At 38.7% G+C, this 17,314-nt stretch overlaps 1 protein-coding gene across 1 annotated transcript in view; it reads left to right on the top strand.

Annotated features, from left to right (window-relative positions):
* myg1 (myg1 exonuclease) overlaps window positions 1-17,314 on the top strand; it is a 38,964-nt gene that overhangs the window by 2,702 nt on the left and 18,948 nt on the right. The window contains exon 3 of the mRNA XM_017451016.3: window positions 14,170-14,329. Coding sequence (XP_017306505.1) covers window positions 14,170-14,329 — 160 coding nt within the window. The remainder of the gene's footprint in view (window positions 1-14,169; window positions 14,330-17,314) is intronic.

The following is a 17,314-nucleotide window of genomic DNA, read 5'->3' as shown; positions in this document are numbered from 1 at the left end:
CACACAGTGGAGCATTTTGGATATAAACATGTTTGTGCTCGTGCAGCACTGTTTGATCACTGCAGTGTTTAATATAAAATGCCCCCCGGCCGTAGAGACTTTCTTCATGTCACGTGATGATTTCTCCTCCGTCTGATGAGGACTGACTTCATGTTGGGAAGAAAAGGTAACGCTGACAGAAAGTAAACTGAAGAAAGTCATTATCGGTGACTCGGGTGTCTGCTAATGCTAGCGTGCATATGACGTCATGCGCCGTCGCCTAGAAAGCGGCTAATACTTCCGGATAGTAAAAAAAACCACTTGTGCTATATTTGAGATGATATTACCTTTCTAAAATCCACATACTAGACAGTAGAGCACACAGTGCAGAGTGCATAGTGTAAGTGTACAGTACTTCATTTGGGACACATCTGTAGTATTTACTCTCCGAAGTGTGTTTTCTGAACAAAAGTAACATAATGAGTAAATCTCCCACGTGCAGACCAACTAATCCATAATGAGATTCATTCACAACGATTTTCATAATTGATTATCAATTTTATCAATTGGTTGTTGCAGCCAGGGCTCCAGGCAAAAAAAAATATCTAGGAGACATTGGCTCCTAAACCCAAAATATTTAGGTGCCAAATCAAATTTTCAGGAGCCAAAATATAGTGATGTCATATCATATGATGATATCATTGTTAAAAGGCTACCTCACACTGCCTTTTCTTTCCCTTCTGTACTGTCTGCCTTTGTTTACTCTACCTCCCATAGTTTACACCATGTATTATTTACATACACAATATGTGCAATGTTCAGGATATCATATTGAATCATGTTACCGTAAATACTTAAATGTCCAGTCATTTGTTCTTTTTTCACTTTTTTATTCAACTATGTACAATTAGTTGTTTCCTGCTTATTCAGGCTCAGAGTCATGTAGGCTGCATTGAATTTTTATTTTCAATTCCCTCATCTCTTTTTCTGTGACCTTATCATTAGCACATAGCACGGCTTTCACAGTTGTTGTGGCACGAGGGGCAGACCTAGCAATGACACAGTCCCTAGCGTTTTTGTTTTTTACTGTCACCATGCTTCTTCACGGTTTCTTTTTAAAAATGACTCGAACTGGTAATGAACCCTGTTTTACCAGCAATATCTTGTCCTGCTTTAGCACAAAAGGTGCAGTACATTTTCCCTTTGTCATAACGTAACCAGGCGAACTCTTGTAGCTGATTTAAACGGTCTTGTCGGGACGGGAGAAGAAGACTCAACTCGCTGCGCTTGGCTGTCATCATCTGTAAAAGATTGCACACCGACTTAAATGTCACTTGTGAACTTTCACTGGTCGAGTTGGTCTCAACATCATCGGCATCTGATGTAGGGGATGCAGGGTTTGGACAGGCAGGGAATGAGAAAATCTGATATTTTTTGTTTGTGCATTTCGTTTTGGTGCCAGCTGGCTAATGTTAGTTAACTACGCAGTTAGCTAGCCTACATATAACGTATACATTCAAATTCCAATGAACTAAACCACATCAAACTAAATTAAACACCTTTAATAAAGTTAACACTTCCAACGATAAACGTGATGTTAAACCTGTTTCTGTTCATCTATACAGCCGACGCTTCAACCCCTGCAGGACAGGAGTGCAGAGTTTATTTATTGGAAACCATACAGGAGTGCACGCGATAGGGCAGGTAGACGCAGGCGCAAGAGGAGATGAGAGTTCAGTAGCCTAACACAACAAGACATATGGTGATTTCTATTTAATTTGTTTTTAATAGTGTTTGTGGTTAACGCTGGCTACTGGAGACTGGCAGAAAAAACATGGTCGCAAAATTAAAAAGTTGTGTCTAGTTTTTAATTAACGCTCTAGTTGTGTCCTAACTGACGTACTATAAACTTACACTATGTACACTGTGTACTCTACTGTCTAGTGTATGAATTTTAGAAGGGTAGTATCTGAAATGGAACACTAGGGTTTTTTTTTTTTATTAATCGGAAGTTTCCCAGTCAATGGCGCATGTCCTCAAACGCACATAATACGACACTGCTAGCTTTAGCAGAATACCCAGAGTCAACAAAAAAAAATTTGTTGTTATCTGCTCATGTTAACATTACTTTTTATACCCAACCTGACCTCAGTCACCATCAGACGGTGACGTAAGGCAGGGAAGCATTTTATGTTAAATGCCATAGAGAAGACTGCAATCTGTAAATTTTGCAAAGTGGAGCTTGTGTAACATGGAAGCACAACAGTGATGCATGAGCAAAAACATGTTTATATCCAAATGCTCCACTGTTTAAAGGGTCATGAAACCTCCCTCTTTCAGCTGAAGTCTACCTCTCAATGTTTTTGAAAAATGCCGCTTAAATGGGCATGGATAGCTGTACGAAGAAGGGAGGGGAGTGGGTGGGGCAGGGAAAGGCAGGAGAGAAAGGTGGGGCGAGCCTTCAGAGCACACATAATAAAGATGGATAGTGGCAAAAAGTTTGCAAATGAGGCAGGGGACTTGTCTCCTCCTGAATCCCCAGGGCTAAATGGAGACACACAGTGCAGGTCCTCTGCACTATATATACAGTATCTCACAAAAGTGAGTACACCCCTCACATTTTTGTAAATATTTGATTATATCTTTTCATGTGACAACACTGAAGAAATAACACTTTGCTACAATGTAAAGTAGTGAGTGTACAGCTTGTGTAACAGTGTAAATTTGCTGTCCCCTCAAAATAACTCAACACACAGCCATTAATGTCTAAACCGCTGGCAACAAAAGTTTGTATACCCCTAAGTGAAAATGTCCAAATTGGGCCCAATTAGCCATTTTCCCTCCCTGGTGTCATGTGACTTGTTAGTGTTACAAGGTCTCGAGTATGAATGGGGAGCAGGTGTGATAAATTTGGTGTCATCACTCTCACACTCCCTCATACTGGTCACCTGAAGTTCAACATGGTACCTCATGACAAAGAACTCTCTGAGGATCTGAAAAAAAGAATTGTTGCTCTACATAAAGAGCACGCTGCCTCCAGTTCTGTTTTGTTTTCCTCCATAGTCAAACCAGGGGCTAATGCTTCAAATAGATATACACACACACACATATTATATATATGATATTATACACAGGGATATCACGAGTACCAAGTCGGTACCAACATTCTTAAAACGTGACTGTACTTGTTTTTCTGCAGTAGCATAGGTACCGTTGGTAATGAAGGTTGCAATTCTTCCGGAACTGAAGGGGGCCGCAAATACGCGTAAGTTGGTCCACAAATGGTGAAGAACGCCTACAAGCACACGGGAAAAACTACAGAAGATAGCGACAAGCTTAGCTCCGTCCGCGACTCGTAGAGGAAAGGTCGTAAGAGTTACAAATGGAAATACTTCGCAATCGAGGCGGATGACAACAAACATATAATTGATGCTCTGAAGCCAGTGTGTAACCGATGCTGTCGTTCATTTCAAACAAAGCGAGGAAACGCCTGGAATTTGGCGAAGCACCTGAAAGCTGGTATTATATTATGTTTGTTTGAGGCAGCTGGCATTGTGGCCATGAAACCAGCTAACGTTATGCTCCATGTAATGTTTACGATAATATTTTATTATATTGTTTTCCCCTAGCCGGAGGTAGCGCAAATGGGAGAAGTGTCGGAATGGTAAATAGCAATTAGGCTCGAGCTTTTCACGAAAAAAAAGGGGGAATGCTCTTCCCTTCAACACAGACTCTCATTGCATAGTTTTGCATGCGATGGCCTGCAGAGCTTTAAGTGGGTTAATTAGCTCAAAAGGCAAGTAAGACTGTCGGTTAAAAATTAGACACAGCTCATTTGAAGGGATGGAAAAGTCCTTGGGACTGAGTACCGCATCATTGTGTAGACGAAAACTGGTTTCATGAGCAAGTCCCAATGCTAAGATTGTCTTTTATGATGTGCGATACAAACACCTCTGTTAAAATCTCAGAAAATGTAGTTTAGTGTTTCATGATGCTTTACGTGGTTGGGGAAACTGGTGCAAGTTCATTAAAATTTTTTGTTTAATTCCAGTTTGTCATAATATTCTGTATTTGCTCGCTTTCTGTGTCGATTCTGTTGTTTATTATAGTTATATCTATTATGTTATATCTATTAGTAACGAGGCCATGTTGCTCCTGACTCACAATGTAGAGGTGGTGATAAACAGTGTAGCACAAGTAAGGTCTGTAATGCCAAATTAAAACAGTACGAATTAAACACAAGTAAGAATATGTCCAAAGGCAGTGAGTAACAGAAACCAGAAGATGCAGTAAAAGTGAGATTTTATTATTAATTTAGGACTGTAGTTTGTTGGTGCTTTTTTGTGCATCCATTAAAATAATGCATAAATGCTATAAATTATAAATCTCGTGTGAATAACCTCATTGGAAATATATTTATTGAAAAAATATATAAATAAAACAATACTTGGACAAACAATTGTGTTCATGTAAAGTTTTATCAGTCTGTGGATTTTATTTTAAATAACATAAAAATATACTGAAAATCCCCCCCCCCCCATCTGATTAATCGGAAAAATAATTGGCCGATTAATTGATTATAAAAATAATTGTTAGTTGCAGCCCTTGATAAAATAGATTTTTTCCAGGAAAAGAAAGCAGAAATAATAGCATTATTTCTTAAACTGATAAAACGGATAACCAGTAAAAAGCAGAAAGATCCATGGCCCTATCCATTAACATTTTAATTTAACTGGGCATGACTTTACATCTTAATCTTATGGCAGGGGTTTCCAAACTACTATTTTTTAAAAGGCCCACAAGACATTTTATAAATAAATTGTCAACCCAATAGTTAAAAAGTAAAAACTCAAAAACCCTAAAGCACTCTCCAAATTAGGGGAAAGTGGGAAATGATTTTACATGAAAACTGAGAAAATCACAACACAATTACTGAGAGAGCAATTAGTAGCCAGGTGTTACTACCTGTGTAACTACCTCTATAAAAGCTGAACTTATGGGAGTTTGGTGTTCTGAAGCATTCAGGTATTGTGCGGCAATAACTGCAACTAAGCATTTCTGGTAACTGTTGATCAGTCCTGCACAACCTGAATGAATTTTAGCCCATTCCTCAGTACAGAACAGCTTTAACTTTGGTGGGTTTCCTCACATGAACTGCTCGCTCCAGGTTCTTCCACAACATTTTCTCTTGGGATTCAATTCATGGACAGATCTTATGACATTTTCTGGTATAATTTCTTGTAAAAGTTGCTGTTATAATTATTAGTTCATTGTTCATAGCATCATCTGGCAGTTTCTCTTTCCTTGTCGAAGGAAATGTCTTTACCTCAGGCAGTAAGTCAACAAATCACTGCAACACTTTGATGCGACTCAAGCAACAGACATCAGCATGGAGAAGTAAATCTCCGTGAGTGACATTGAGGTGCTGAAGTGCTTTTGCTCAAATCAAGTTTATCAGTTTGACCACCAGTGTCATTACATGAAAAAAAGTCCATGACCTTCTCAGTCAAGGCCTGCTGATGAATCATACAGTGAAAATTCACAAAGTCAGGAAAATCAGTGTCATTACAGCACAGTGCTATAAAACCAGGGTGCACAATGCACATTGCTGGGACCCCGTCAGTAGTAATTGCCACCAGTTTATGAATGGGGCTGTCATTTTCACTGACCTATTTTTAAATTCATTGTAAATATCCTCACTTCTTGTTCTCTCCTTTAAGTGCAAAAGAGTAAGGAAGTCTTCAATTCAATTTTAGTTGTATAGCGCTTTTTACAATAGACATTGTCTCGAAGCAGCTCTACAGAAATATCAACACGGTATACAGATATTAAAGGTGCGAATTTATCCCAACTGAGCAAGCCACTGAGTGGCGACGGTGGCAAGGAAAAACTCCCTAAGATGTTTTAAGAGGAAGTCTTAAAAGTCTTTTAAGTCTTCATTTACATCTACGAACTGATAACGAACGGTCAGATAAGACCTGAGTCAGGAGGGGACTGTTCCCTTAATGCCAACAACATTTTCTAATCTATCAAGTAGAATAGTGTGATCTATAGTATCAAAAGCTGCACTAAGGTCGAGTAACACAAGCAGTGAGACACAACCCTGATCAGAGGCCAGTAGTAGGTCATTTACTACCTTAACGCTGTCTCTGTGCTATGATGAGGTCTAAATCCTGACTGATACATTTCATGAATGTTATTCTTATCTAGGTACGAGCATAGCTGCTGTGCTACAACCTTTTCTAATATCTTAGAGAGGAAAGGGAGATTTGATATAGGCCTATAGCTGGACAGTTGAGAGGGGTCAGGGTCAGGTTTTTTAATCAGGGGTCTAATAACTGCTAATTTAAGTGATTTAGGTGCATAGCCAGTGCTAAGGGAAGAATCTATTATATTTAGAAGTGGTTCAATTACTCCTGGACAAATCTGTTTAAACAAACATGTAGGTACGGGATCTAGTATGCAAGTTGATGAATTGGCTGAAGATTTTAATGTAGCTAGTTCGGTCTCTCTAAGCGGAGCAAAACACTCTAAACATTGATCTGATATCGCTACATCGTCATATAATGGGTTTGTTACAGTACTGTCCGGTTTTAATTTAATGGCCTGTATTTCACGTCTAATATTTTCAACCTTATCAATGAAAAATTTCATGAAATCTTCACTGCTATGTAATGATTGAGTAGTGGTTTCTGTAGTGGTTTTATTCCTAGTTAATTTTGCTACTGTGTTGAAAAGGAATCTAGAATTGTTTTTGTTGTCTCCTATTAAGGTGGAGAAATAGATTTTTCTAGCATCGCCAAGAGATTTCCTATATTTCAGTAGGCTCTCCTTCCATGCTGTTTGGAATATCACCAGTTTGGTTTGACGCCATTTACGTTCTAATTGTCGAGTTGTCTGTTTTAAGGTACACGTTTGATTGTTATACCAGGGTGCTAATTTTTTTTCTCTAATTATTTTCCTTTTGAGTGGAGCCACTCTATCTAGTATGTAGCGGAGTGTTGACTCCAAGCTTTCAGTCGCCTGATCGAGTTCTGTGTGATCTGACGGTGATTCAAATATAATTGATGTTTCTGCGAGGTTATTTATGAAGCTCGGTGCAGTAGCTGATGTGTAGGTACGTTTTACGCGGTGGCGAGGTGGAAATATTATGATCAATATGTATTGTGAATGAGATAAGATAATGGTCTGAGACAACTTCAGACTGCGGAAAAATTACAATAATTTCTATACTTAATCTGTATGTTAGTATCAGATCAAGAGTGTGACCACCATTATGAGTAGGCCCGATTACGTTCTGATTAATCCCTACTGCATCTAAGATGGACACAACCACTAATCTTAGAGGGTCTTCCAGGTTATCAAAATGAATATTAAAATCTCAGCCAATTAATGCTTTATCTAGAGACACAACCAGGTTTGAGACAAAGTCTGCAAATTCACTAAGAAATTCAGTATATGGCCCTGGGGGTCTGTAAATAATAATTAGAGGAATTGACTTATTTTTTGTGGCTACATTACTTATACTGGTATAACGAATTTCAAAAGAATTAAATTTATAACTAGGTTTTTGTGTGACGACTAGATTTTTACTATGGATGAGACCAACACCTCCTCCTCTCCCAGTTGAAGGAGGCTGATGTACATAACTGTATCCAGGAGGACTGGCGTCATTTAATGCTATGTACTTGTTTGGTTTAATCCAAGTTTCCGTTAAACACATTAAATTACATTCCTGATCTGTAATGATTTTGTTAACAATGAGGGCTGTGTCCATTACATCCAGGAATTTCTTTGATCTGTAGTGATTCGTAGTGGCGAGTCCATTAATAGTCGATCCATGTCCTCTGAGAGTGACTCAACTGTTGCCGGTCCAAGCGGTACGTCATGAAGTGCAGTTTTTATGTCGTTTTTGAAGTCATTGAAAACAGTCTTTGCAGTAATGGCCATTGCGTCCTTAAATAAATAGCTGTCTATAAAAGGTTTATTCTGTTTAGCCTAAATGTGACCTACATGAAATTATGCTTCAGTAGCAGTGTTATTTTGAGCAGGAGGTTTTTTGAAAAGCGATTCTTGGGCCTTCAACTCTGATTTCAGCTCGTTAACTTTCCTAGCACGGTTTGCACTCTTTGGTGGGTAGCTGCCTTGCAAGCTGTGCTGCGAGTGCTGTATATTGACATTTGCAACAGTTAATGTACTGGTACTCTTCTCTTATCAGTGCTTTTACGGTAACAGTTTTTTTAGGAGTACTTGTGCTCCTAATTGCAAATATTTAGGAGCGTGGTTGAAATGTGTTTTTGTTTTTTAGAGATGGTAACGTTAATGTGCTACATTTATAACACAAGTAGGCATGAGAAAACTTGATCTTGTCAATTATGACAGAATTTAGGAACATAGTGTGAGCCATGACAAATTTATTAACCTTCTGATAAACTAAATTTAATATTTTCAGCTAATTTTACAGGTTGTATGCAAAAAACAACTGCTAAACTGTTCCACCATATATTTAAAGCTACACTATTAAACATTTCCACTGTCATGGTTCTGGGCTGGAGTCAGTTCTCAAACTGCTCTGTGTATATTGTGTGTGTACATATATCTGAATAATCTCATAGGATGTGATTGGGTGAGTTCATTTACCCGTCAGTTGCAAAGCGCTTTAGTTTAATGGTGTTCATTAGGGATGCTCCGATCAGGATTTTTACAGCTGACACGGATTTCTTATCTTGATCGACCAATACTGATCCAGATATCAATCTTTTTTTGTTTAAGCTTTAATCAGGAGGTCATGAACAGTTAAATGTAAGCTCTCTGCTCATGGTCACTGTTAATTGAATTAAAATAACTAATACCAATTTGTTGGTTAATTGATAAATAAACAAGCATAAAATATAGAGCTGCAACAACTAATCCATAATAATCAATAATGAAAATCGTTGTCAACGAATCTCTATCAATCAGTTGGTCTGCACACAGCACGGGGTACATTTTACTCACTGTTACTTCTGTTCTGAAAACACGCCTTGGAGAGTAAATACTAAAATTGTGTCCCAAATGATGTACTATACACTTTGTACTCTGCCATCTAGTGTATGAATTTTAGAAAGGTAGTATCGTCTTAAATGGAACGCTAGCGGGCTTTTTTTTTTACTAACCAGAAGTATAAGCTGTTTCCCAGTGGCACATGACATCATAACACACATAATGTGATGTCACTAGCTTTAGCAGATACCCAGAGTCACAGACAATGACTTTCTTCAGTTTACTGTTTGTTAGCGAAACTTTATATGCCCAACATGACCTCAGTCACCATCAGACGAAGGCATAATCATCAAGTGACTGAGGAAGAAAGTGTTCGACCTCCAGGTCCTCTAAGGCAGGGGTGCATTTTATATTAAACACAGTAGAGAAGATAAAACTTTACAAAGCGGAGTTTGTGTAGTACAGGAGCATGACAATGATGCCGGAGCACAAACTTATGTTTGTATCCAGAATGGTCAATTAAATTCAATTCAATTTTATTTGAATAGCGCTTTTTACAATAGACATTGTCTCAAAGCAGCTTTACAGAAACATATAAACACGGTATACAGATATTAAAAGTGCGAATTTATCCCAATTGAGCAAGCCGGTGGCGACGGTGGCAAGGAAAAACTCCCTAAGAGGTTAAGAGGAAGAAACCTTGAGAGGAACCCGACTCAGAAGGGAACCCGTCCTCATCTGGGGAACAACTGATAGTGTGAAAAAGTTCATTATGGATTTATATGAAGTCTGTTTGGCCTTAGAAGCAGCCGTAGTCCCAGCAATCTGGAATTGGAGTAGATGAGAGCTCCATCCAGAGGTAGGGCATCGGAACGCATCAGGCAGGTCCGGAGAGCAGAAAGGATCAGGATCTCTGGTATCTCCATAAAATCGTGTGTTGCTCGACAGAGGGAGAGAAAAGATTATTAGGACTGTGCTTAGCGTAACAGAAAGTCTAGTCAGGGTAGGCTTGAGTAAACAAATACGTTTTAAGCCTAGACTTAAACACTGAGACTGTGTCTGAGTCCCGAACACTAATAGGAAGACTGTTCCATAACTGTGGGGCTCTATAAGAGAAAGCTCTTCCCCCTGCTGTAGCCTTCACTATTCGAGGTACCGTCAAATAGCCTGCATCTTTTGATCTAAGTAGGCATGGCGGATCATATGTATATATCATTAAAACCAAAAGGTCGCCTAGATACTGTGGCGCTAGACCATTTAGTGCTTTATAGATTAATAATAGTATTTTATTTATTTATTTGTTTTTTATTTCAGCTCAAACAAACAATCTCCGGTTTCATTTCTGCTGAACATTTCTGTAGAACATTTCTACTGAACGTGTCTGCTGAACATTTCTGCTGAACATCTCTTTTTTTTCTTTTCTTTTTCCCAAGTATTTCATTGAGAAGAAAAAACAAAACGACTAACACACAGCAGCAGTCAGTCACAGGTTTTTTTTCTTTTTATACTAACAAAGGAAAACAAAAAGTATTAAAAGTACAAACACCGGACAACCCCCCCCCCCCCCCCCCCCCCCCCGGCTAATCATGGCTACCCAATAACCATCTCTGTTTATATAGATATTGTAAAACCCAACAACAGGCACAAACATTTAAGTGGGGAGTGTCTGTAACTCCATAAAATATACAATAAAGGGATGCCATTTATAAAAAATTATTTAAAAAAAACTTGTCCGTACAACCCCTCATCGTATTTTCTCGGGTTTAAGAAAAAACATTACGTCCTTTAGCCACTGGGAGATATTTAGCAGACTTCCCATGCAACAGTAGGGAACGTCTTGCTATAAGGGATGTGAAAGCGATAACATCCTTTTGTATTGAGCTCAATGGAACTGAGGCATCAGGAATCCCAAATACAGCAATCACTGGGCAAGGCTTTAAATCTGTCCTGAGAATAGTGGACATGATGGTAAATAAAACAGACCAAAAACCATGGAGATCAGGCAGAAGAAAAACATATGGCCAAGATGACAGGGAGAGCCATGGCATTTATCACACTTGTCCTCTACGTTGGGATATATTACAGGAAGTCTCGACTTGGAAAGACGGACTCTGTGTAAAACTTTGAACTGGATAAGTCCAAGAGGAACTTGCTGGAACAAGAAAAGAAACTTCAGTAATATATTCATTTTGACGACATTGATCCTGTCAATTAGAGAAAGGGGTACGTTACCCCAACTCTGAATGTTAGATTTAACCTTTGAGATAAGGGGAGTGAAATTAGCTGATAGATTAGATAAAGAACGTGTCACGTTGATTCCTAGGTATTTAAACCCTGACTGACAAAATCGAAAAGGTAGCTCTGACTGTTGGACAGACAATGCTGCAGTATTGACAGGAAAACCGTCACTTTTGTCCAAATTTAATTTATAACCAGAGACAACACCGAAGGCCTCCAGAACACCCAAGACAGCAGGCATAGAGGCAATAGGATCGGTTACATACAATAACAAATCATCAGCATATAGCGACAATTAGTATTCTACACCATATCAAACTATTCCTTTAAACAAGGGAGAAGATCTTAATGCGATAGACAGAGGCTCGATAGCGACAGCAAAAAGCAGAGGGGATAAAGGACAGCCTTGGCGACACCCACGTCTGAGAGCAAAATAATCGTTTGTCTGAACCCTGGCTTTAGGGGATGAGTAAAGGAGGCTAATCCAAGAAATAAATTTATCCCCAAATCCAAACTTCCTCAAGACTGGAAATAAATACTCCCACTCAACCCTATCAAATGCTTTTTCCGCATCTAAAGAAATCACAATCTCAGGAAGCTCATCCGAATGCTTTGAATAAATTATATTAAAGAGTGTACAGGTTTTGAAAAGCAGTTGACATCAATTGACTTTATAAAACCGTTCTGATTTTCAGATATAATATAAGGGAGTATATTCTCTAAACGAGATGCCATTACTTTCGCCAACACCTTTACATCTGCATTAAGCAGAGACAGCGGTCTATAAGACCCACAGGAGGATGGATCCTTACCCTCCTTAAGAAGGAGAGCTATCGTGGCTTGTGTCAGAGTTGGAGGTAAAGACCCACATTCCAAGGATTCGTTAAACATAGCCAAAAGCAATGGAGCTAATTTTCCAATAAACGTTTTTAAAAATTCGATTGGAAACCCGTCCGGGCCAGGAGCTTAGTTAGATTGCATAGTTTTAACTGAAATTAAAATTTCTTCAAGAGAGAGTGGGGAGTCCACTTGCATGGCAGTATTCGAATCAATAACAGGGTTACAAAGGTTTTGAAGAAATGCATTCACTTTAGTATTATCTGTAGGAAATTCGGATTTATAAAGGGAAGGTTAAAACGATTTAAAAGTAGCATTAATTTCCATGGGATCTGTAGTGACGATATTATAAGTGTTTTTAATACTGGTTATGAGACGGGAAGTGGTCTGTCGCCGTAGCTGATGTGCCACTAAACGACTCGGCTCGTCGCCATGTTCATAATATGAACCACGAGTACGTAACAACAAGCGTTCCGCCTCTTTAGTCGAAATAAGATTAAATTCTGCCTGTAAGTCGATACGCTGTTTAAGAAGTTCTGGAGAGGGGTTCAATGCACATCTCTGATCGAGGTTACTGATCGCAGATGTGAGTTCATTAACCCTAACGGTGCTTTTTTTATTACAGATAGTGGAGTAAGAAATAATCTGCCCTCTGATAAAGGATTTAAGTGTCTCCCATAACAATGAATAAGAGGTCTAGTCATTCTGATTGAAGAAAAGAAAGTCATCAATAGAAGTATGAATGAACTCACAGAATTCACTGTCTGCTAAAAGAAGAGAATTAAATCTCCAAGGCAGTGGGCTACGTTTATAAATAGAAAGATGAATATCTAATTGTAGAGGCACGTGATCAGAAATTACAATACCCAATAGTCAGAAGAAACTACACACGAATCAAGAGTGCTGTCTATGAAAAAATAATCAACCCTCAAATAGCAATGATGCACCTGGGAGAAGAAAGAAAACTTTTTTAGAGAGGGGTTACGGGATCTCCAGGGATCAACGAGACCGTTCTGACACATAAAATCAGAAAATGTTTTAGACATAGCAGATTGATTCAGAGAACGGGGATAAGACCGATCTAAATTTGGGTCAGAAACACAGTTTAAATCTCCCCCAAAAATTTTCTTTTGAGTGGAGCCACTCTATCTAGCGTGTAGTGCAGTGTTGACTCTACGTATACAGTTGCCTGATCGAGTTCTATCGGATCAGACGGTGATCCAAATCTAATTGATGTCTTTGGGAGATTGTTTATGAAGCTCGGTGCAGTTGCTGATGTGAAAGTACGTTTTACGTGGTGGCGAGGTGGAAAATTTTGTATATATTTGTATAGCTCGTGGAACAGACACAGACTCTATAGTATGTACTACAGGTGTTGAACTATTGATTGAATGTTGTTGTTGTAGGAAGATGTACTTACGGTAGACAGTCACTTGGTGTGTAACGCTTTGGAGATGTTGTCTGACAGCATCTCTGTCCGCATTTCGGCCATCAGGACGAAACAACCTAGGATGCTCCCAGAGCAGATTCCAGTTATTAACAAACAGCAGATTCTGTTCATTACACCAAGAAACTAACCAGTCATTCAAAGCAAGAAGTCTACAGAACTTTTCAGCTCCACGTCTGTATGAGGGTAGAGGTCTAGAGATGATAATCTTCATGGCGGGTGATCTGCCTCGTACCGTCTCGTTCAGGCTGGCGAAGTCCCTCTTCAGAACCTCTGTCTGCCACAGTCTGATGTCGTTTGCTTACTTTTGCTTACTGACTTTACATTACATTGTACATAATACACAAACTACAAAGTTGAAAACTAGGATGATACATAGCCTCTTCATAGCCTCTTAAAATCCCCAGTTTTATTTATTTATTTATTTTTACAATTTTTTGTAGTTAAATGCTATTTCAACTATTTCTATGCCAAAATATATTTTTTATTGCGTTTATTAGGGAAAAATTCAAGCACTTAAAATCTGTATTCTGTGTTTTATATGTTTATGTAAAGCTGCTTTGAGACAATGTTCACTGTTAAAATCACTATATAAATAAAATTTAATTGAATTGAAATTTTAATGCCAATTATTGCTCCTGGCAGTAAGACAAGATTGTGAATATGGCTCCTATTCTTTTCACCAGGTCCTTTGAGGAGACTTTCAACAGCTTATGCCCAGAGAAGCCATGGGTAACCAGACTGAGCTCAGCAGGTTTGGTTTATCTTCACTTTGGTCGTCGAATACTTTCTCATCTTACACACTTGGAGCAGGGCAACAGGCAGCTGGAGATCCTATATGATAAGGTTAATTTCTACAAGAAACATAATGTATAAAATTAAGTATTAGGCTTGATTTTGTACTTCGTCGTAAGAAAGCCTTGGACCTATAGATTTGGCTACAAAATTGAGGCATCTTTGGTAATTTAGGCATAGCATATTCAGACTTGAGGTAATCACGCATAGTGAGGATTTAATACAAAAATTGTGCACATCAATATTCAGACTTCAAACATAACTATTGACTTAAGCTCAATTTAGAAGTTGTGTGAGATTTATGCATGCAGGGAAGATTTTGCCTAATACAGAGGCCTGTCTATTATTTTCCATTCTAACCTTGGACTTAAATGCATTTTTCTTGACTTGAGCGAGTAGCAGCACCATTTTCTGACCATTTCTGACCGTATCTACAAATAAATGACAAAATTCATTAATGGTATTAATAGTAAACAGAGACACTGTTTAGCTTTTCTATCTCCATAGGAAAACTTCTGCACCAACTAGTCCTGTACCATTTGACTCACACACATGGATCATACCTCAAATCGCTTGGAATTCCCAGGAAATGTGTGATTATTTTTCCAACATTCTTGTGTGCATATTAGGAAATTTCAGATGAAATATCCTCCATACACACTCACTGCGAAATTCAGTTGGAGGATGATAATACCCTCAACTCAGTGTGCATAATTGCATTATGGGTACTTTAGTGATGTCATGTGCATGTTAACCCCCAACATTAGTGAGATCTCAAAATTACCGCAACCTAGACATATGACATGACATAAAACGCTTGGCTGACTAATGGGAATTGTTACTGGTATTTTAGGGACGTCATGCCCACATGTTAACCAACAAAATATGTGGGATCTATGCTATCTTCACAGCTTCTGTGTGTATGAAGGTACTCATATCTTTGGAAAGCTAAGATTCTTGCGATTCGAGTGATTTTAAACCATTTTGAGATACAATCACAAAAGCAGCTACAATCTGTCTGTTAGACCACTGACATACAAACAAACACTTATGAAACAGAGGCAACTCACCTCATATGAAGCCTCATAGTAATCCACTGATCTGTAACATCCTGACAAAAATAGTCTTGTTACACTTGCAAAGACCCAAACAATCCAAATATGTAAAATATTTAGTCCACCTTTCAAAAGAGACCAAAATCACGCATGTACACCAAATGGTTCAAGAAGCGCTTTAATTTTACTTTGGGTATGCCTTGGCTAGGTGTTTTAGGGCTTTACCTTATACAGAAAAAACACACTAACAAGATGCTTACGGGTTAGCAAACACAAAAACATGCTAATTGAACAACAAAATATTTTATTAACAAAGTTAAATATCAATATAAATTATTTTTTTAAATATCATTCTATATATTTCAAGTGCATCATTATTAAAGCTACTAGGAGTTATCCAGACAAAAGTAGAAATGTTTTTCTGAGTGACTGATATTAAAAACATAAACAGTGCTAGCCACACATCTTATTTCTAACACATAAATTTCAGAAACTTACGTCATCAAAAAGCCTCTGGTGTGTAAAATTAATAAACCCCATCATGTCCTCCCATTTATTTTACCCCCATAAAAATTAAAGCTTTAAATGATTAATATGGACTCCTGGCCGTATTATTGTTAAACATGAATATGCTAAACATTAAGTAAGCAAAAACGAGGATGTTTTCTTGCAATTATACACTCCAATTAAACTATGCTACAACATGCATAATGCAATCGCTACCATAATTTTAAACTCACCTGCTTGAACTGCTTGAATAAATTTGAACTGCTTGAGTAAATTCTTCGAGTAAGCAGCCATTCTTCCTGAAAGCACGGTTAATCTATCCGCACATACATTTTAGGGGTGTGGCTTTTACACACTTAGCGGTAACAGCATCAAAAGCGGAAAACGAGCGTCCGAGAGAAATACATGTATTTCACCTACTATATAGTAGATGAGTATGCGGTTTCGGACACAGCCATGGTAACCAGGGGAGCTGCTGCTGCTTTGGCTCTTCTTGTTGCACGGTGCACCCATGAAAAGTTCCCGAGTGACCACCTGTCAGGCAGCACGTCAGTACCGGGTTGACCTGGTACTATCGGTACTTATGAAAATCTAGTACCATAAACATTTATTCTTTTTAGTTCCGACTTAGTACTGAAGTACCAGTACTTTTGACAACCCTACTCACAGTGCATCAATTGGTGAGCGAAAATTGCAAGTCACCCACTGTTTGGAGACATCTTGGATGTCAGCTCCAAAAGTAGCAGTTTTGATACAAGTGTCTCACCTGTTTGAGAACAAAGTGCTCAAGGTCTCCATGAGAAGAGACCCATTTCAATCAAACCAGCTGATGCATTTCAAAGTCCTTGTTTATTCTGTCAGAAGAGCCATGCCCCGGAGTCCTGTAACAAGATAAAAGAACAGACTCCTAAAGACAGATTTAAGTTCCTGAGCTTAAAAGGTCTTTGCTTTGGCTGCCTCACTCAGGGTCACCTGAGTAAGGACTGCAGAAAGAGAATGTAATGCCAATGTCCTGCAAAGCACCCAAGTATTCATGTAGTGAAGGAATTTCCAGTCATACCTGAAAAGAGTGACGATATCGACACTGAAGTCACCATTGACGTCACAAGTGCCTTTGTATTGACAGAACATGGAATCAGTGGAGTTACTGGTGCAAGTAATGGAGAATGTATCCTGTCCATAGTACTGGTGAAAATAAAGTCCGAATGAAGTGACGAGGTAATTGAGACCTGTGCATTCATGGACCACGGAAGCATGGCCACATTCTGCACCGAAGATCTCATGCATCAACTCACTGTTCGACATAGGAAGACAGGGCCCCTACTCACTACTATGGGGCAGGAAAATAAGGTGAACAGCAGTATCCTATTTGATCCGGAGGTAAGTGGCTTGGAAGAGGAGAACTACATTGAGTTACCACAGGTGTTTACTCAACAGAGCATACAAGTGAAAAAGGAAAACATACCTCAACAGA

Source organism: Ictalurus punctatus, chromosome 21 (genome assembly GCF_001660625.3).
Source record: "Ictalurus punctatus breed USDA103 chromosome 21, Coco_2.0, whole genome shotgun sequence".
Taxonomy (NCBI): Eukaryota; Metazoa; Chordata; class Actinopteri; order Siluriformes; family Ictaluridae; genus Ictalurus; species Ictalurus punctatus.
The sequence above is the reverse complement of the archived record's forward strand: the minus strand, read 5'-3'. Positions and strand labels throughout refer to the sequence as shown.